Genomic DNA, 22,148 nt, shown 5'->3' with positions numbered 1-22,148 from the left:
CATGTGTAACCCCAACACACCATGCACCATAACAAGGTCAGCCTTTCCAAACACTACTAATAAGCTCCCTCCCTTCTCTGCCACCTCCCATTTCTCTCCAACTGCTGGCTGTACCCTCCCTGCTTGCTGATGACTTTGCCCTGTAAGCCTCTATGGACTTCTTGCTGTTCTTGCAACCCTCCTCTTTCTCTCCTCTGGTCTAAATCCTTCTGCTGTAACTCTTTGCTGCTGCATCACCCCTCCCTCCCCATATACTATATCGTCTGCTTTTTATTGCTCCATTGGATGAATCAAGGGTCATCAGAGATCTCTGTGTTTTTAAAAGTGCATGCTCCATCTTCTCTGAAAGCGATGCCCAGGCTGGGATGCCCTAAGAAAAGGGGTGACCCAAATATGTGGAATCTAGGTTTGCTTGTGTGTCCTGGATGCTGGTATAGGTTCTTTAGCTCTCCCAGGAGTTGCCTTTTAGACCTGACCTGGCTGGCTATTTTTACACATACTGGTACATACAGGGAGGTGGGTGAGAGAAGGCATGCCTTGCATTTACCTTATGTTTTTGCTGACCTAGTACAGTGGTCATTCCAGTGAGGGGTGAGTCAGGGGCATCACTTAGGAGGATGAAGGGGGCATAATTTGTATTGCTTGCTCAGATCAGCACTTATGGGAAATTAGTGTTCACACAGTTTTGGTCAATTGGCTGATCAAGTATTGTCATGTATAACTGCAGAGTATTTAAAATGTACTGTACCAGCCTTTTATAATTATTATTAGAAAACAAAGATACTTTAATCTTCAACAGGTGTGATACCTAAATATAACAACAGATTTGTTAATAGTGTGAATAATGAAATTAACTTTAGGGGGAAAAACTTGTAATGAATTGCTGAGTTGTAGTCAAGTAACCTTTACTCAGAACAGACCCACTTAAATTAATAGCCACGGCTAACAGGCCCATTCATTTCAATGAGCCTACTCCGAATAAAGGTAAGTTGACTACACCCCATCAAAACTTCAACAGAATTTGGTATTGTTTCTATAAATGAGAACAATTCACTGAGCATGTCTTCCCCGTGGCTTTTATTCTATGACATCAAAGTCAACCTTCAGCTGCAACTGAGAAAACTAAAAATAAATTTAAAACAAAACAAGTAGTTAATGGCAACAATTAACAAACAAAGTTTGAATGGCAGCTGTGCTTAGGAGTCAAGAAGCCAATTGTTCAAGCAACACCAGCTTTGCAGAGGTCACAGGGAGGAAGGTATTCCTTGCTTCCCATAGCAAGCAAGTTGGAGTCATAGACAGTGCCAGGTTGTGAGCTTCGTTACTGATAACTGCTTGAAATCCTGTTCTTCTTTGAAGATGTCTACAGGTGGCGCTGTGGGTTAAAGCCTCAGCGCCTAGGACTTGCCGATCGAAAGGTCGGCGGTTCGAATCCCTGCGGCGGGGTGCGCTCCCGCTGCTCGGTCCCAGCGCCTGCCAACCTAGCAGTTCGAAAGCACCTCCGGGTGCAAGTAGATAAATAGGGACCGCTTACCAGCGGGAAGGTAAACGGCGTTTCCGTGTGCGGCTCTGTCTTGCCAGAGCAGCGATGTCACGCTGGCCACGTGACCCGGAAGTGTCTCCGGACAGCGCTGGCCCCTGGCCTCTTAAGTGAGATGGGCGCACAACCCCAGAGTCTGTCAAGACTGGCCCGTATGGGCAGGGGTACCTTTACCTTTACCTTTACATTTGCAGCAGCTGGTCCGTGGGGGAATCTTTGCTATGTTGGTGTGTTTGCTCCTGACTGCAGGGCAGGCAATCTTTCTTTGCTACTGTCAAATGGCACCATGATGTAGTTTTAAAAAGGATTAAACTGGCAACAATACCAGTTGACATTCTTGGCTTTGTAAATTATTTGGCCACAATCAAGGTGTGGGTGGTCAGCTGACAGTATTTGACAGTATTTGACTGGTTACCTGACTGGTGTGCCATATATTTGAGACCTTTAAAGCAGGCATAGGCAAACTCTGGCCCTCCAGATGTTTCAGACTACAATTCCCATCATCTCTAGCTAACAGGACCACTGGTCAGGGATGATGGGAATTGTAGTCCCAAACATTGTAGTCCCAGTTTGCCTATGCCTGCTTTAAAGGAAAAGAGTTGGAAATTGAAGTCTTTTTGCCTACAGGAGTAAGTAGGTTTGTCAAAACCTAGATGAGGGGAAGGCAGACATGGCCCATATCCAAAACACAAAAAAAGGTAATCCAATACAATATGGGGGGAAACACAAAATGTGAATGTATGCAGATCTGTCAAATGGTCAATAATATAATATTCAGGATTATTTGCAATGAAGTCCAGTAAGAAGGCAAAGCTATTATCCATCTGGAGTGCATACCGTCCTTGGTTTGCTATTCTGATGCCTGGAACTACAGCTCCCATCATGCACTGCTGATGAAAGCCTCATGTAATTTCTCAGCTGCTGCAGCACCACACAGAATCCTCCTTTCTTACCAGACATCTCCCAGCTCAAAGATGCTGTGGTTGCAAGTGTGTTCTTGTAGCCACAGAAATTCTAGGACTGCAATACACTGATTTCAGAGAACAGCACTTTTATCCTCTAGGCATTCCTCCAGTTCCAGCAATTTATGAAACATGCCTTCCTGTCTTTTACCTATATTGGTCCCTTTTAAGGCTCTTTTTTCTTTGCCTTATCAATGCTGTTTTCTTCTTCTCGTTATCTCCCTCCCATTTCAAGCCTCTCAGTTCTTTTCTTTTCTTTTCTTTCTTTCTCTAGCTAGCTATCAAATTGTTTTGTGTTGCAAAGCATCTTAGCCTGTTCTTGTATTCCACAGATAATTAGGCTTCATTCACACAGCAGTTCTTTCTGTTTCCCCTGATGTTTCACTGACTGTTGATTTCTGCATTATACTTGAGCTTTCACACAATGCAAAAAACAGCTCCTGGAAATCTAATGGAAGTTTAGCACTCATTTTTTGTGTTAATTGGTTCCAGAAATAATGTGATTGCAGCACCATCAACCTGGAAAATCACAGGAGTATATGTATAAAATTTGGGGTGGTACACTGGCATATAGTTCTTTCCTGCAATTTCCATGAGAGAACTTTTTTTGGGGGGGGGGCAGAAGCAGGCATGCGCGAAAAACGTGGTAGCAACCTCCATTGATGTGGGTTGTTGTGCTATACCACGCTCACTGAAATTTAGCATCACATGTTGATGTCAGAAAGCCACAGTGCCATAATGCAACGGGTCTTGCAGCATGAGAGGAACATTAGAAAATTGGACAGAGGCACTAGCATCATTGTCAGGAAAACTAACACAAGTCTAAGTGCACTCTTAAATATTTTTGCAGACTTCTGCTGTGACTGAATAGGCAGGACTCATACTGCATGGTGTAGGGCAGTGGTCTTTGCAACTGCACATAGAAAGAGACAGCATGGTGTAGTGGTTAGAGTGTTGGGACTAGGATCCCTACTTACTAAGGTAGCTCATTGGGTGACCTTGGGCCAGTGACAAGGCGGTGGTTGTTGTGGAGATTCATTGAGGAGGGGGAGAGAACCATGTTTGCCATCTTGAGTGCCGCAGACAAAGATGGGAAATAAAGGCAATAATAAAGCAGATTGGAGGTGGTACTTCATCTAGTTAAAAGCACCTTTTGTGAGCATAGGATTTGGGGTATCTGCCTGCTGATGATTACACCACCAATGTACTGGTACTATAGCGAAAAGTCAGGTCGCTGCCCGAAAGCGCTTACAATCTAGACAATGTGAGACACTAAGAGGGAGGTGAAGAGAGAAACCAATTTGGTTACAGGTGTGCAGCTTTTATTGTCATTGGTGAGGGAGACTAATGAGGTTTCCTGGAAGAGGGATTTAAGGGAGGGAGAGACAGAGATGCTAGAACCTTTACCTATGCAGTGTGTGTGTGTGTGTGTGTGTGTGTGTGTGTGTGAGAGAGAGAGAGAGAGAGAGAGAGTACATCAACATCTTCCAGCAGTGGCTCCTTCAGTGATCAGACCCCTCCTCTGCCATCTCCCCCTCTAGGCGCTGTCCATTCTTTGGGTCTGTGCTTACCCTTCCAGTCAGTCAAACTCATCCATTCCCGCAGCTGGCGGGTATCAGAGAAACCCACATTGATTTGCTGTAGTAAAGTAGGGCAGGAAGGAGAATCACAGTTCCCATGAACGGGAGAGGAGCTCTGTCCCTGCTGGGCAGGAATCCTCGAATGATGAATGAGGCTGTGTGAAGTCATCTTTGCTCGTCCAATCGTCAGGCCTGATGGACTGCGAAAGGCAGGGCCTCCACTGCAGATGCAGAAGCCTCTCAATACTCTGAATTGGCACACTTTCCCCTTAGAATGATGCCTTGATGTTTTCAAGGCCAGGGCAAACTGGGTGAGGCGAGACTCCCAGGGAAGGACCAGTCTTTTTCCAAGTGGGCTTTTTTTTTTCTTAAGGGAGGTGGGTGGTGGTGAGGTGAGTGTATTTTATTTTATTTCCTCCCCCTGAGAGTGTGGTATGATCAAAACCTCACCTCCTTCCTCCTTGCGCTGGATCCTTTTGTTAAGAGCATCTCTGAACATGCACCCACAGCCGAGTCCTTTGCACCTTCCTGGCTTTCCTGGCACTCCTCCCTTTTGTCCCCCATCCCTTGCTACTTGCCTCTCCCCAGAATATCCCTTTCACATGCCTCCTGGTTACTCTCCTATCCTGCTCTCTTCTCCACATCCCTCCCCGCTTTTCAGAAGTTCATAGCTGAGGAACGCTTGGCCTTTATCTTCCTTCCCTTTGCAATGAAAGGCAAAAGCGGGTCATATGCCCACTCCTCAGAGGGGACAGGGCATGTGGAGGGAAAAGGAGGGTACCTCTGTTCTTCTGACAACAGGCCAAACCTTTTCTTCTTACAAGGGAAGTGCTGAGAAATTGCTCAGACAGCTTCTCTGACTCCAGCTGGCCATCTCTGTCGACAGCTTACCACAGGAGCTTATGTGTCCCCTGTATGATTCCTGCATTGTGGGCGGTTGGATTAGATGACCCTTTGGGGTCTCCCCCCCCCCAGCTCTACAATTCTATGATTTATTATGGCATTGGCGTGTCCTCCATTCCCCTCGCTGGGAGTTGCCTCAGAGATCAGGGGAGAGACGCTTTCTTGCCTCACCACTCCCTTCTCCATTCCCCCACCCCCCTATAGAACTGTGTGTCGTCTCCTCTACCACGTCCTCATGTTTTATTTTCCCTTCTTTCCTCCCCTGCCCCCCACCTCCTTCTGAATGATCTTGTTGACTGATAGGCCAAGCAGAAAATATGGAGGCGTCTGATATGGCGACAGCAAAGGTAGGATGGAAATGCTGCCGGCCTCCCTGTGCGTAAGTTGCTTCGCTTGGCAAATTCTTATTTTATTTCTTGCATTAATCTTCACTTACTTTACATCCTCCTCTTCCAACCCCCAGGGAGGGGAAAAAATATATCTATGTTTGGTTCAGAGTTTGTGGCATTATACAGTCAAGATCTGAGAGAGTCGCTCTTCTCTCCATTTCAGAGGAATGGACTTTCTCCATCACTGCCCCCATTTCCCCTTCCTGTGCCTAGTTTATGCATAATGCGCTAAGGGTCTTGGATGCTTCTCTCTCGTCTCCATATCACACTGATGAGGAGGTGACCCAGGAGAAGGAAGTTCCCTTTGCTGACTCTCCCAACCTCTCCTAATGCTCCCGCAATTGCTTCCCTGCATCAAAATAAGCAGGGCTTTCACTAGGACTTCTTGGGTCTTTGGCAAGCTTGGCTGTCGTCTAGCAGCAGAACACTAGAGGGTGTGCTTGAAGTAGAATTCCGAGGAAATGAATGTGCAAATTTGAAATTGCTCAGGGAAGAATTCCTAAGCGTGCCTTGCCTTCCCTGAAGTTAGATGGTGTACTGGAAGAGGGAGAACTGCCCCACCGGCATGTTAACCTGCAGGCCATGGAAGGGCAGCCGTGGGAACTGGTATGGGCAAAGTTGAGACCAAGGGAAAACAGCTACCTGGATGGTAGTAGTGATTACGGAGAGAGGACTTAGAGGCATCTGACCCAATATTGCTCTCTCGTTTTGATGATGATGATGATGAAGAAGAAGAAGAAGAAGAGGAGGAGGAGGAGGAGTTTGGATTTGATATCCCGCCTTTCACTCCCCTTCAGGAGTCTCAAAGCGGCTAACATTCTCCTTTCCCTTCCTCCCCTGTGTCCTCCATGATGAGGCCTGTGTCCTCCATGACAGCATCACCCTCGCAGAATCTTTTCAGTCTAGATGAGGCTGGATTGTTCTGATCTGCACAGTGCAGATGCATGTCTCTCCAGCACTTCAGGACATAGAATCATAAGTCAAGAGCAATTGGTGTTTATATGCAGCAGTTGCCAGCTTGCTTTAGTGCCACTGATCCTGTGCCTTTAAGTGGCCTCGGGCACATAGAAAGCTAATTGGTGATGGTTTTCCCATCAGCCAACCAAATACCACAGGAGCATTGTTTCAATTCTATATGGTTTAAGATGCAGGACCAGCTCAGTAGCTGGGAACCTTATTGAAATGCAGTTCTGTATAGCAAGAATCCTAGGGACGGAGAGAAAAAAGAGGTGCCCATAATTCTTAGTTGCCCACTAGCTGTTGGTATGTGTAGGAAAGTATCTAAACCAAGCCTTTTTTCCAGGTAGTTTCAAAGGTTTCAGATTCAGTTATTCAATATACTTCCAACCTCACTTTGCTCTCTTCTTCCAAATGTCATGCTCTTCATTTTTGAAGCACTGGTAAACCAGATGTTTCTAAAGGTGTCATTTTCATACTCCTAAGTATAGTTATCCCTTTCCTAGTTTATTTCCCCTTGACAATATTCTTAACTTTTGTACCTTCTTTGGAATGTGGCATTTGGACACTTCTGTACTTGAGATGGAATGGCCCTTTCTGCTCACTCCTTGTGGCTTGTTATTGGAGGCAATTGTGGATATTATGGACATGCATCCTGGGGGTTGTTTCAGGCACAGAGGGGTCCCTTTTAAGTAACAATCCATGAAGTCATTCTGCGGACCTCCATTTCCAAATGGGCATATTGGACTGTTGTCAGGAGATTACAGGCCGGCTTTTGGGGGGAGGGGGCAAACTGATAGAAAACATTATTACAGATACAGTTACCAAGCAGATAGCAGAAGAAGTCTTGGTAAAGGCTAAATCCTGCCTCACTAACCTTTTAGAACTTACATTTTCAAGAAGCCTTTGAAATGTTCCTCACCCAAAACTCCCGAGTAAGCTTCATAGTTGTGGAATAAGGGGAGAGGTTATACTGTGGATAAGTAACTGGTCAGCACTTGTGAGAAATTAGTGTTCAACCAGCATAAAAGATTTTGGTCAATTGACTGATCAAATATTGTCATGTAACTGCAGAGTGTTTTAAAAGCACCTGCCTTTTATAATTATTATTAGAAAACAAAGATACTTTAATCTTCAACAGGTGTGATACCTAAATATAACAAGAGATTTGTTAATAGTGTGAATAATGAAATTAACTTTAGGGAAAAAACTTGTAATGAATTGCTGAGTTGTAGTCAAGTAACCTTTACTCAGAGTAGACCTACTTAAATAGCCACAGCTAACTTAGGCCTGTTCATTTCAGTGAGCCTACTCTGAATAAAGGTAAGTTAACGACACCCCATGAGAACTTCAATAGAATTTGGTGCGGTTTCTATAAATGAGAACGATTCACTGAATGTGTCTTCCCTGTGGCTTTTATTTTAGGAATGAGGTTATATTCTGGATAAGTAACTGGTTAAGAAACAGGAAACAGAGAGTAGGAATAAACAGACAGTTCTCCTAATGGAAAGATGTAGAAAGCGGAGTCCCCAAGGATTGGTAACTGGGACCTGTGCTTTTTAACTTCCACATAAATTATCTAGCATTAGTGGTGAACAGTGTGGTAGCTGATGATACCGAACTTTCCATGGTGGTTAAAACAAAAAGAATTGTGAGGAGCTTTGAAAGGATCTCTCAAGGCTTGGTGAATGGGTAGTAACAAGTGTAAGCAAATGTAACGTGCATTGAAAAAACAAAACAAAAAAATCATAATTCACATACACACTCATTGGGGTAGTGGTGGTCTGAACTGGTGGTGAATGACCTGGAATGAGACAATAGGGTCGTAGAATAATAGAACTGTAGAGCTGGGAGGGATCTTGAGGGTCATCTAGTTCAGTGTTTCCCAACCTTTGGTCTCTAGCTGTTTTCGGACTACATTTCCCACCATCCCTGACCACTGATACTGCTAGCTAGGGATGATGGGAGTTGTAGTCCAAAAGCAGCTGGAGACCCAAGGTTGGGAAACACTGATCTAGTTCAACTCTTTGCAGTGTAGAAATCTCCACTAAAACATCCATGACAGACGGCCATCCAACCTTGGCTTAAAATCCTCTAATGTGAAGGAGATCCCGCCACCTTCCAAGGTAGTCTGAAGTGGATAACTTGATGGGCCTGTCAATATAATAATGTTGCTATGCAAATCCATGTTAAGACCACACTTGGAAGGCCGGAAGAGATTCAGAAAAGGGCAAGGAAAAAAGGGTTAAGGATCCTGGTGCAGCAATTTCCCTATAAGGAAAGGTTACAACATTTGGGGCTTTTCAATTTAGAAAAAAAGTGAGTAAGGATGAATATGATAGTGGTGCGTGAGATTATGCATGGAAAGAGTGGAAAGGAGAAGTTTTTCTACCAGTCTCATAATACTAGGACCCAGAGAGACCATTTCAGGACAAAGCTGTTGTTCTTCATGCAGCACAGATAACTCATGAATCTTTCTCCCACAAGAAGTAATGATGGCCACAGACTTGGAAGTCTTTAAAAGGGGATTAGGCAAATTCATGGAGGATAGGACCACCAGTGGCTATGTTTTACCAGTTGCTGGGAATTGCAAGAGGGAAGAATATTGTGGCATTCAGTTCTTGCTTGCGTTCTTCCCATAGGTGCTTGGCCACTCTGACAACAGGATGCTGGGCTAGGTGGGCCTTTGGTCTGAAGAAGACTTGAGAAGACCATGTTCTGAGGACCAGCTCTAGCCTGAAATGCAATTTAAATTCTGTGCATATTGTTGTTGTTCAGCATTTATATACCAGGTTTTATAAGTGTTCAAAACATGCAACCTTATAAGGTAGGACAATATTCTGGCCATGCTGCAGATGGGTAGAGGAAGGCGAGAGAACAGATTGCCTAAAGCCACTGAGCGATTTCATGGCTAAGGTGGAATTTGCGCTTCCTAGCTCACAATTCGAGTGTCTTGGCCACTGTTCTATACTAGGTGTCTGGTGTGTTCAACAAACACCATTGAGAATCTCCATAAATTCTGGCCCAGTATGTGAGACAGCCCCTGCAGATGTGCCATAAATAAACAGGAGAAAATATATTCCCATGCCTGGGCTTTGAGTGTTGCTCTCCCCTTCCTTGTTCCTTTATAAATATTTTGTAGCATCTCACCCAGCATGCCTTGGGAGCAGAGGTTGCCACTTGGATAAACTGCCTCCTCCCTTCACCTCATTTTTCCTTACTCCATCTCTCCTGGCAATCTCCTTGACCTCTAAAGTGTTCTTGGCTGCATTCTCAGTGCCTGACATCTCCCTTTCCTTTTTAAAAATATAAACCCTTATACATTGCTGAATGTGATTCTGCAGTACTGCTTTGTCCCAGATTTCACCAGGTTTGCATGTCTCCTGACCCATTTTGCAGCCAAAAGGGCTCTGCATCCCAGGAAGGTGTGCAGGTTAGAAAGCAGCTCAGAGCAAGAAGTGTGGGTTTAAAATTAAAAGAACTCCCGAGGTTAGACACTGCCACACAACTGATTTGCAGCTTTATGTACTGTGCTGAGAAAACACTGCCTCCCCCTTACCAGTCAGGATTTGGTTCAGGATCAATTCCACTTTAGTGAAGTAATTGATTGCAGATAATTTCTCAATCAGAGAACAACCTCAGTGATTAATATTGATGGTGATTATAATAAATATAGTGCAGCGTCAATGTGCATGGTGCTTTCAAGGGCCAAATAAGTGCTTGCCCCAATGAGGTTACATTCAATATATTTGATCCTGCATTAGCCAGTAACATGTGAGCCATCAAGTGTGTGTGTGTAAACCTATGCATAAGCTCCAGTTTGATCGTAATTTTCATTAAGCAGCTGTAATTCATGAAATCTTGCCACTTTCAAGTTTTAAATGGTGAAAGTCCATACAAGCTCGCCAATACATGTGCCTTTAAGGTGGCACAATACTCTTTTGCATCAGAAGCCTGCTCCACAGCAAATCAGAGCAGGGCCTTCAGTGGGACAGCCCATTTTGTGGAAGAGCATCTCTGTTTTCCAGCTGGATGAAGATTGAGTATTACTGTATTTGCATTGCTTTTAAATCTATTTTTAGTTGTTTGGGTTGCATGGTTGTCATTCATAATGAAACTGATAAAAAAGGTGATTCAAATGATGATGGAGGTGGTGGTGATGATGATGATGTTCTAAAGATACAAGAAATGGTCACTTGGCAGTATTCCATGCCCAGGACCAACTGGCCAAGCTGCTCCATTATTAGCAGTGAACTCTAGCTCAGGAGGTTGATAATGGGTTTGATCATGTGATATCAGTTAGCTGTCTCGCATAAAATGCAGTGAAATTGTTGGTGCACGCTTTGAATTTGCTAAATAGCGAGCTGAGTTTGTTAAATGTTGGGCTGCTCTAGCTCATCTCCCGCATGTTTTCATTACCAGTCCTAGGGACGAACGTCAGACTGGTGTGGATCTGCTAGAACCACCAAGATCCACTAACTATCACCAGGTACAAGAGGCATATTTAGAGCTAACAAATCCCAGGGATTTGTTCTGAGTATCAAAACTGAACTGAGTTCGCAGTCCTTCTACACAAAAGTAGACTCCTGTTGCCACTCACCACCACCACTTTTCTTCATTTCAACAGTATAATTTGAGGAGGAGCATACTGTTGTTGCCATTGTTAAGCAATGGTGAACCAGAAAGCCTTGCCAGACTTCTTCAAATCCCACCCAGAGATTAATTTATTTACTGCATTTATATCCCACCTTTCCCCTCAAAGGAGCTCAAGGTGGTATCCATGGTTCTCTCATTTAATCCCCATGACAATCCTGTGAGGTAGGTTAGGCTGAGAGACTGGTCCATAGTCACCTAGTGACTTTCATGGGGGGATTCGCACCCTGGTCTCCCAGACCCTAATCTGACACACTAACCACTACACCATGCTGGCTCTCCAACAGTAGATTTTGCTCTGCCTTTGCCCTGTCTCTGGGGACAGCAGGGACAACCTTGGCCCCTGCTGCTATTCTTCCTGGCTTTTCAGGTGGTCTAAAGGTAAAGGTAAAGGTACCCCTGCCCGTACGGGCCAGTCTTGACAGACTCTGGGGTTGTGCGCCCATCTCACTTAAGAGGCCAGGGGCCAGCGCTGTCCAGAGACACTTCCGGGTCACGTGGCCAGCGTGACATCGCTGCTCTGGCGAGCCAGAGCCGCACACGGAAACGCCGTTTACCTTCCCGCTGGTAAGCGGTCCCTATTTATCTACTTGCACCCGGAGGTGCTTTCGAACTGCTAGGTTGGCAGGCGCTGGGACCGAGCAGCGGGAGCGCACCCCGCCGCAGGGATTCGAACCGCCGACCTTTCGATCGGCAAGTCCTAGGCGCTGAGGCTTTAACCCACAGCGCCACCTGCATCCCTTTTCAGGTGGTCTACAGAAGCATAATTCTCCCCTCCTCTTTGATTGTGTGTGTGTGTTGGGAGGGGGGTGGGAAGAGCCATGAACCAAACCTTTCAGATAACAGTGTATTGGGTCAGAACCTAGAGGCAAGTTAGAGAATCTGTGCACTGAATTGCCTGCTGGGGTCTCCACTGTACTGCTCCAGAATTAGGTGATGATATAAAGCTAGCATTTATGATATCTTTTTTTAAAAAGGAGGGTGGGAAAATACCCCCCCACCACCACATTTCTTTTGTTTAAACCAGGATTTCCCAAACTTGGGTCTCCAGCTGGTTTTGGACTACAGTTCCCATCATCCCTGACCACTGGTCCTGCTAGCTAGGGATGATGGGAGTTGTAGTCCAACAACAGCTGGAGACCCAAGTTTGGGAAACTCCAATTTGAAACCTGCCTTTCCTCAGCTTTATGAACCCCTAAACTCAGCCCAGGGGCCTGTTTTCAATGTCGGAGTTTGGCCTGGAGCACTTGAAGTGTGAAAAGGCAAGAGCTTCTCTACCCGGTGCAGAGTGCCTCCCTTCCCCTTTTTGGAAATCACAACCTTATTTCCTACATAGCCAGGACTAGGGTGCCCCATGTATGAGAGAGAGGGGATTTCCGTCAAGTGCCCTCGGCACCTAGGAGGCTGATCTACTGATTTACTCGGGAGCTTAATAAGCATGGCCAGAACTGAAGCCTCGGAGACTTAAGAGAAGCTCGATTTCTTGACAGCCGAACTCCCCGGGCCTTGAGTGCAACCGGACTTGCTCCCTAGCAAGGATGCGCAGAACTTGCACCCCGCTCCTGTGCATGCCTGCTTACGGACGCCAGCCCTGCCGAGACCGCGGGGTTCCTCGGCAAGGAAACAAGGTCCAGCCTAAGCGAGGAGGCGCTCTGGGGAGTCCCCAGGCGAAGGCTGGCCGGCCCCGTGCGCCCTCCCCTCCCCTTGGCCGCTTCCATCCGCGGGACCGCGCGGCGGGCATCCTCCTCCCTCCAGCTTGGCCGGCTTTTCCTTTGGCAGGCGGCGGGCGCCTTTAAAGGGCGGGCGCAGCCGCTCGGGCCGGGCAAGTGGGCAGGCGAGGCGCGCTGCGCCGGGGTCGCATCGCATCGAGGACCCGGCAGGAGGAGGAAGGGGAGAGATTAGCTGGAGAGGGACGACCAGCAGCAGCAGCAGCAGCAGCAAGGGTTGGATCCGGACCCCCGGCGGGGCTTGGCGCCGCGCCGCCCCTGGGTGCCTCCCCAGCATCTGGGAGCTCGCCGCGGGCGCCTGGGCCGTTGGCGGCGGCGGCGGCGCGGGGAGGCCATGGCATGATCTCCGCCTCGCTGGCGTGCCCGGGCTGCCCGCGCTCCGCAGAGCCGGCCCCCGGCGGCAGCAGCAGCAGCAGCGAGAGCGGCGGCGGAGTAGCGAGAGCAGCGGCAGCAGCAGCCTGGGGCGGCGGGGCGGCGCTGCCCTCCTCCTGCCGCCCGCCCGCCTTCCATGCCGGGACGGTGCGCTTCCCCGGCAGCCTGCGCCTGCCCGGCCTCTTCCACTATGTCTTGGGAGCCGCTCCGGCGTCGTCAGTGGGCAGCCAAGGACACGACGGGCACCGGCTGATCGTGACTGTACTAATGAAAGGCTTCAAGCTTGCCTGGTAAAGGAAGGAGGGAAGCAAAGGAAGCGGGTGGGCCGGGCGGTGGGTGGGCGGCGCCGGGTCGGGGATCGGGCTCCTCGGCTGGCCTTCCAGGCCACCCTCGTCCTCATCCACCCCCCCCCCGGTGCGCCTTTTTCTATAGGGCTGCATCACCGGAGAGGTGCTGGGAGGAGCGCACGGGAGCTGAGCATCACTGCAGGCTGTGAATGCATCCCGAGGAAGGAGGGAGAGGATCATGCAAAAGGGCTTCTCTTTGAGCAGCGGCAGCGCCTCTGCATCAACGATGCTGGTGCAGTGGCGCCTCTTGGCTCTCTCCCTCTCTCTCCAGCCTCTCCCCTTTCCTTGCCACACCTCTCTCCCCTGCCTGCCGCCTAGGTGTGCAGTTGCAGGCAGGCAGGCCCCGCCGCTCGTTTCTCTGCTGAGGGAGAGCAGTGCGGTACATTTGGAAGTGCCCTCTCCTCCCCCTTAAAAAAATAAACGGGACGCTTCCGAACTTTTCTTCCTTCTATTATATTTTGTCGATTAGTAGTTTGGTGCATAGACGGCTCCTTCCCAGCCTGATCCCGGAGATGCAGGCAAGGACCGACTCCTGTGGGCGTAGCAACTTGCAGGCTTTTGAGTTACATAAAACTCTTTGTCAAGGAGAATGGAGAGATATTGCACCGTCCCTAAGTGTACAGTAGGCGAGAGAGGTGGTGGTTAAAATTGCAGCATTTGTAACTCGCCTTGATCACTCTCTCTCTCCCCATAATGCCTGAGATGTAGCCACGTCTATTTTCCTGGAGAGGAAAGATTATGTGTCGCTTGAAGCCTTGAATGCTTCTGTCCTGCACACGGGGTATGTGGGTTCTCTTTCCCTGTCCCATGTCCTATTTTGAATATAGTTCAAAAATACGGAGCCGGCATAATAATTTCCATGATTGTTTCAACTTGGGCGCTAAGGACATAGTCTCATTGCCATGCTTTCCCAGGAATTTCTTGAAATGTTGCTGAAGGTGATGGGGTACTGTGCTTCTGTTACAGATGCCCCCTAAGAACTTGTGACCATAAGCCATTGTTTGGGTTTGTTGTTATTATTGTTGTTGTTGCATTTAAATCCCACCTTTCCTCTAAGGAGCTCAAGGTGGCATTCACAATTTTAAACCCCCCCCCCCCATTTTATCCTCACAACAACACTGAGAGGTAAGTTAGGCTGAAAGATGGTAAGTGGCCCAAGGTCAGAAGTTTTGCTAGAAGAGGTTCCATTATAAAGATGCATTGAGATAATACTTAAAATTGTCTTGTGAACTAGCCTGAAGTCTATGGATGAAGGGCGGTGTACAAATTTTAATAATAATAATAATAATAATAATAGAAACTTATTTGGAAGTTGAGCGAAAGTCAGCATAGTTTGTGTGTGTTTATACACTCCAAATCCTCTTTATAAAAGGTAAAGGGCATTTATTGTGGTGCTTTCTTCAATATAGGTAATTGGTACTTGAGTAGGAGAGATGTTCACATACTCCACTGAAATATGAATTGTTCTTTCTTCAAATAAGCAGTCATTATAGTAAGTTGGTGCCTGAAATATTGATTATCCATTTTATCGTGCCTAATAGTAATGCCTACTTGCATAAATAGTTAGAAAGCTGTTGTAGAGTGAGATACTTCCGTTAGTAGGAGGTGAGGGCGGGGGAAATCTTAAATTGCTTAAAATTACTTGCAGTGGTTGCTTTTAGAATAAACTTTAGGTTTGTATTAGTGGATCAGTCAGATTTATGTTATAGAAACCATCTTGAATTGAGCGGGGGGGGGGGGGGGCTGGCTTACTAGGCCTTTAAGATATTTCACATTTTTAATTATGTGTGTGAGTGCAAATACAAATTGAGACAGCTTAGTATACAGCTGGAGCTGCACTTGCAATAACATAATGCAGACAACGGGTAGATGATATTCCAATTACCTCTCAAATTTCCTCTTTCAAAAAACCCCCACACAATTTCAGCACCGTGCTGATATGTTCTTGAATGAATGAAGTGTTGGATGGGGCTGGAGTATTGCATAATAGTTTAGCAATGCTTCCTGGCAATGCTTCCGTGTTACAGTCTGTGAATAGTAAAACTGTAGTGTTTGCATCAGGCTTGCCTGCCCACTCATAAAAAATAATTTCTTCTTAATTATGTAACAGCGTGATTTGCTCACATTGAAACATATATTTAAAGTAATTGATGCTGCAGAATGGCTACAATCTCTCTCTCTCTCTCTCTCCCTCCCTCCCCTCCCTCCCCCGCTAGATCAGAGGCTAAGAAGGATTGGGCAGGAACAGTACGTGCATGGCAGACTTTATAGATTCACACTCCGCATTCAGAAAAAAGAGAGCGATGCTGATTGTATGTTTAGGGCAACTCTTACATCTAGTGATAAATATGCTCAGAAGATGCTAGAGGGCGCTGCCTCACTGCCGATGCCTACTCTCTAGCAAGCATTATAATTTTAGTCCTACTTGATGTTTATGTTAGGAAGGAAAGCTTGCTCTTTCTTTCTTTCTTTCTTTCTTTCTTTCTTTCTTTCTTTCTAATTTCTAGTGTTTTCTACCTCCTTGCTTTTTCCACTTTGCAGTAGAAGAAGCCATTTTTATGATCTTATTCAGTAAGGAGGCTCAGTTGTCACTCTGATTTCAGAGGATGGGAAATAGGTGATGATGGAATGCAACGCACCAGGGATTTTTCTGCACAACCTTAATGGAAAAATATATGCATTCCATGCTTGTCTTGTTTTCCAGCAACTTGGGGGGGGGGGGCGTCATTTTTGCTGAACGCTTCAAGTTATCTGAAAGTGTTATAGTGCAGCATTGATTTTTCCAGGGAGTATGCATTTTAAACTAGACTGAAAAGTTTTGTTTTTTGCTTTAAAAAACAACAATAAACAGATTGAGCTTGGTGGGTGTATATTATGAAAACAGAAGTGAATGTCTGCTCAACTATGAAGCTGAATGATCTTGGGACAAAGTAGTGACTTAACCTACCTTGGAGAGTTGCTGTGAAGATAAAACAAGAAAACCCTTTTTATATTATGCTTTCAGCACTGAGGGAGCATGGAACTTGCAGGTGGTAATTAAGTCTTTCCATTTTTTTGTTTTACAAATAGCTTTTACTCATTCTGTAATTCTTCTCTTGATTGAAAAGTATAAGTAAGGATTGTAAAACAATGCTCCTTGCTCTGGTTTATGTAAGGTTTTTTAAAATAAAAAAGTATTTTATCCTGCTTGTATTTGCAACTCATACTGTCCGTAGTGATAGCAAACATCGCAGCCAAGCAAAAAGGGTTTTGAAAGTGCCTTCTGAGATTTCTCAGCATAGAAACACTCTGACGCCCCCTTTAAGTGCAGTAAAGTAGTCCACCTTTTGTAGAAGAGGAACGATCCACTTTCCATCTTTAGAATCATAGAATCGTAGACTTGGAAGGGACCACAAGGATCATCTAGTCCAACCCCCTGCAAGGCAGGAATCTTGGTCTTGTTATCCTTGGTGGCCATTTAATTCTTATTCCTGGTTCTTTGTACATGTGGGAATGTCGAAGCTGAACATTGGAAGATTTAAGGCAGAGCTATAATGCTTCTGAATACCAGATTCTGGAAGCCACAGAAGGGGAGAGTACCCTGGTGCCCGAACCCTGCTTGTAGGTGTCCAACTGGCTGGCCATTGTGAGAACAGGGTGTTGGACTAGATGGGCCATTGGCCTGATCCAGCAGGCTATTCTTACTTGTGGGGTGGGTTACTACATGGGATTGTTAAAACAATTTACTAAATCTTTACAGCATTTTTTATCTCATGGTGTTAGAAATCTGCTGTTGGTTATATTCCTTGTAATGTTGGTTGTTCATTTGACTGCATAGGATTTTGTGAATGGTAAATGTTGTGAACCACCCTGATATCTATGGGTATAGGGTGGTATTCAGATTTCATCGTCATCATCATCATCATCATCATCATCATGGAACTCCCAAGTCCCTGCTTGAAAATAATAGCAATAGATTTGGAATTTGATGGATTGTGCTGTTGAGGTATCCACAGATAGTAATCATCGTTTTATCCACAAGGAACTTAGATTCCAGCTACCAGCTAGTTTTATTTATTTAAAATGCTTATTCCACGACTGTTTTATAGTAAAGTATACTCCAAGTTTTGTTTGATCATTTGAAAACCGTTGGTACAAATCTTTAGGGACGGGAATCTCATGGGAAGAATACCTTTGGTTTTGCATAGTTGGGAAAGGGTTAAATTAAATATTAGATTTCAGGTCTCTTCTGCTAGTCACGATGCTAACTCCTGGCTTTCTTTAGCACAACTGATGTGTGTGAATCATGATTCAGTATCCAGAATGTAATTAGATCTTTTATATTTATACATAGTTTTAATTCTATTAATGTTTAATTGTTTCTTAGTGGTCCTTCCCTACGTTTTCAGCTGTTCCTGTTTTATCTGTAAGCCTCCTTGAAACTCTGTCAATAGTAATAATCATAGAATTTTGGGAGAAAAGGTTGAGGAGTGCATATTGAAATTAGACCTTAACTCTCTGTAATTAGATCACTGCTGGCAGGTGTTTGTGTTTGAGTGTTTTGGGTAAGCATTATTAGCAGCAAGGGTAAATTGTACTGTACATTAGGTAACAATGACCTTCTTGGGGGAGGCAGTGAATTCCTCCTTGAGAAACTGACAGCTCAGCACTTCAGCTTTTCGGTTATTTGACGGATGTGATTGACCTTTCCTGTGCAAGGAATCTTGTGGAAAGCGTAGCCCAAGTGGCTGCTGAGGGTTCCTTTCTGTTTGTGGGGAGTGAGGCTCCTTTCAGTTGGACTGTGGCAGTTGGAGCTCAGGTAAGGCTCTTCTTTCAGCCATGAGGTTTCGCTTTCCATCACCTTTTAAACCAAACAGTGACTAATGTCGTTGATTGTCCCCAAAACACTTCTTGATGCCATGTCCGTGACGTAGAGGCCGAAAGTTATCCAGTTGCCAAACTTGCTTGATGTACTGAGCTCATATTATCCAAGATAATCTTTTGAGGCTCTTAACACAGGTGGGTAAGTACCTGGTGGAAAGATCCTTTCTGTATGTGGAATGCCTTGGGCCATCACTATGAGCGATCAGGTGCCAGGTAAGGCATTTGAAATCCGGACATTGATTCTGCTTCTTCTTACATAGTTCCTTTACCTTTATTGCTGTGATGGACCTCAAAAGCAGAAAGCTGAAAAGCGGCATGTCAAGCTTTAAACCCAATGAACACTGTGTTAATTCAGTAGTTCTCAACTTTTTTCAGTCAACGCAGCCTGCTTGGTTCCATACGCTCATCTCCTACTGTACATAGCTGTCAACTTTTCCTTTTTCTTGCGAGGAATCCTATTCGGAATAAGGGAATTTCCCTTAAAAAAAGGGAAACGTTGAGAGCTATGCTACTGTATGAAAAGCATTATTTGGAATAGTTGTTTGACCGATCCACTAAGGAAGATAATAGCACAATAAAATTCAGAACGGTAACAATTAATTGTGCATTTATTCAAAATTCAATTAAAACTATTTACAAAAATTAATTCCACAAAACTGATGAACTTTATCCAGTGATACAAGCTTTTCAAAGTCCAGTAGTCATTTATACGTCCAGCAGCCAACTGCCACCCATTTGCCTCTTAGCTCCCCCTAGGTAATCCCATTACCCCCCCCCCCACCCTGGGCAGTGTCTGATATTAGCCAAGTGCCAGGCACATTTTGTACCTATTGGCCAGTCTGGTGCCCGACATCTCCACCATCTAGAGATGCATGCCTAGGCATCATTGGAACTTGAATGTTTTCACACACTCATACCACATCCTGTAGGATTTTATCAGTTATATTTTATCTGCACAACCAGAATGAATTTCAGGAACCAAAATGCTTTTTCCGTGCAGGAGCAATGAACAACGCTATAGCTAATTGATGAAGCTTGTCTTCACTTACCCAATCCTACTGTCCTGCTCACAGTTGTGAAGAATATTCTTAAATTATTATGAATGATCCGTATCACCATTAAGAAAAAAGAGGTAGGAATAGGCTATTATATAGGTATGTGGACTGTTCCTGCAGGAAGTGACTTTTCTTTTTTAATTTCTCAAAGTCCTTAACCTAGTTCAAGGTTGTCATATGAACTAGGCAGATGTGTAACTGATAATCAATCACTGTTAGTGCATCGTTTGAAAAATAGGACTTCAGAGCTGTTTTGCACCAAAATGGCAACTAGACATTCCATTTTGGCAACTGTAACCTTGGTTAAAGGAGACAGTTGGCCCCTAGCCTATACAGTTGTACCTTGGAAGTCGAACAGAATTCATTCTGGAAGTCCGTTCGACTTCCAAAGCATTTGAAAACCAAAGCACAGCTTCTGATTGGCTGCAGGAAGCTCCTGCAGCCAATCGGAAGCCGGGGAGGCCTCATCGAACGTTTGGCTTCTGAAAGAACGTTCGAAAACTGGAACTGTCACTTCTGGGTTTCGATCATTCGGGAGCCAAAACGTTTGAGAACTAGGCTGTTCAAAAACCAAGGTATGACTGTACAGTATATCTGAGTTTCTAACTGCCCCCCAGGGAGTGGTAACACCTTCTTTGAGAACCACCTTGTGTTAATTTGAGAGCCTGGGAAAACACTTAGGAACATGAGTGGACATCAGGTGACTCTTCAGATGTTGAACTACAACTCCCATCATTGACACTGGTCAAGCTGGTGAGGGATGATGGGAGCTAGGGCCACAGGTTCCTCATCCCTGATTTCCAGTGGGGTTGAGGAAGGGTTTAGTAGGCAAAAAAGCACCATGGAAAGCTCCAAGCAAGGAACTCACTTAAGTACTAGCTGGAGGTGGACTTGAGGCCTTATGGGTCCTTCCAACCACTTAAAGCTCCAGCTCCCATATGAACAGGGGCAAACTGGATGTGGGGGAAGGTGCTTTGACTCAGCTCTCAAAGGCTCCAGGACTGCTAGCTTTAGGATCAGTATCAGGATCCGGGCCTAGTTCTTCAGCTCAGTAATCCCAGTCTCAACCAGCTCATGCTCTTCTGAACTTGGAGCTTGACACTTGGACCCTGACATGCTAACTCTTCTAGGAATATATATTTCTTATGAAGTCACATTTTCTGGAAGGGAGATTTAAGAAAATTGCCAGAGATCAGCCCTTTTGGCATATGCGGTAGCCCCTGGGTAGAGGACGCCGTACATTATATGCAAACTGTATAAAACAGATATTTAGACAAATCTTCAGCAGTGGTTGCTGACCCCAATTATTCACATAATATTAAATATCTGTTGTTTGGTTTGGACAGGTCTGTAATGTTTATTACACAGAAATTTGCAGAGAAGTCTGCTCAACTTAGACAAGGCCATATGGCTTCTCTCAAGATTTTAGATGCATAAACGTGTTTTATTTGTTGTATAGGGTGAGTTTTTATTTTTATGCATAATCCTTGCATATGGTTTATGTCCATATGGTTCTGTTTGGCTGCAATTAGCATTTGGTTGCCCTGTTAATAAATTTGGTTTGAATTTGATGTTTGTCATGTGTGCTATCCCAAGAGAATAAAATCACTTCTGTTTTGGATTCTGAAGGGCCAGATTTAGTGAGTGTGGCATCCTTTTATAAAAGGATGATAATGTATGCAGAGCCTGAAGTGTGTGTGATGTGCATGTAATATATGCATATTAGAGGTCAGCTCAGAGATATAAATCTGCACAATCAGGTTCCCAGTCACAGGGAAGAGGCTACATTAATCTGTGTGTGCATAGATGCTCCTTTCATCCATGGAGAGTGTGAGGAGGCTGAGGTCATGGACAAGGTCCACAGGCATGATCCCAGCCTCTTCTCCACTCCTTCAGTAGACACATGACTGAAGGCACAGAAGGGGATTCTTGCACCCTACCCCTCTTCTTCCCTCATGGTATGTTTTAAAGTAGCCTATTCATATAGTTCAGGCATAGGCAAACATGGCCCTCCAGATGTTTTGAGACTACAATTCCCATCATCCCTGACCACTGGTCCTGTTAACTAGGGATGATGGGAGTTGTAGTCCCAAAACATCTGGAGGGCCGAGTTTGCCTATGCCTGATATAGTTTATTTTATTTGTGGCATTTATAAACCACCTTTTCTCCAAGGCACTCAAGGTGGTGAGTATGGTTCTTCCCCTCATTTAATCCACACAACAACCCTGTCAGGCAGGTTAGACTGAGAGGCAGTGACTGGTCCAAAGTCACATAGTGAGCTATTTGGTTGAGTGTGGATCTGAACTCTGGTCTCATAGGTCACTCTAACCCAGTGCTTTTCAAACTTGGGTCCCCAGCTGTTGTTGGACTACAACTCCCATTATCCCTGACCACTGGTCCTGCTAGGTAGGAATGATGGGAGTTGTGGTCCAACAACAGCTGGGGACCCAAGTTTGAGAAACACTGCTGTTATCAATACACCACACTGACTTAACTAATGCACTTAAAAGTTCTTTAGCACTTGTTAGTTCCTATGCCGGTCCTATTTTCTGAAGAGCTGAAATGGGAAAGGTAGAGGAATATGGTGGTTTGTGTTTTTATAAAACAATTATATAGCAATAGTAGCTTCCCAGTTATTTTACTGTTTGACTGTATGCTACAGGAATGAGTTCCGCTGTTCTCTTCCCTAGGGAACCTTTTGCCACTGCATATAGACTGCTTGCTTGTGCTTCAGGAAATGGTGCCCAAGAGCTATTATGGTATCCCCACTTGGCGTATTTAGGGAACTAATATGCTCCC

At 45.2% G+C, this 22,148-nt stretch overlaps 1 protein-coding gene across 11 annotated transcripts in view; it reads left to right on the top strand.

Annotated features, from left to right (window-relative positions):
• The window catches only part of GRAMD1B (GRAM domain containing 1B), a 214,431-nt gene that overhangs the window by 105,778 nt on the left and 86,505 nt on the right, over window positions 1–22,148 (top strand). The window contains exon 1 of one of the 11 annotated variants that reach the window (XM_079954679.1): window positions 5,313–5,332. The exons of 6 other annotated variants lie outside the window; for them this stretch is intronic. Coding sequence is in view for 2 of the 5 variants with exons in the window: in XM_079954680.1 (XP_079810806.1) it covers window positions 18,463–18,506 (44 nt within the window). In the remaining 3 variants the exon portion in view is untranslated. Of the gene's footprint in view, window positions 1–5,312; window positions 5,333–13,208; window positions 13,374–18,286; window positions 18,507–19,900; window positions 19,924–22,148 lie in introns of those variants that run through there. 4 more of the 11 variants (XM_079954681.1, XM_079954673.1, XM_079954680.1 and 1 more) reach the window with 4 other exon arrangements.

The sequence above is a fragment of the Podarcis cretensis genome (genome assembly GCF_951804945.1).
Source record: "Podarcis cretensis genome assembly, chromosome: 15".
NCBI lineage: Eukaryota > Metazoa > Chordata > Lepidosauria > Squamata > Lacertidae > Podarcis > Podarcis cretensis.
The sequence above is the reverse complement of the archived record's forward strand: the minus strand, read 5'-3'. Positions and strand labels throughout refer to the sequence as shown.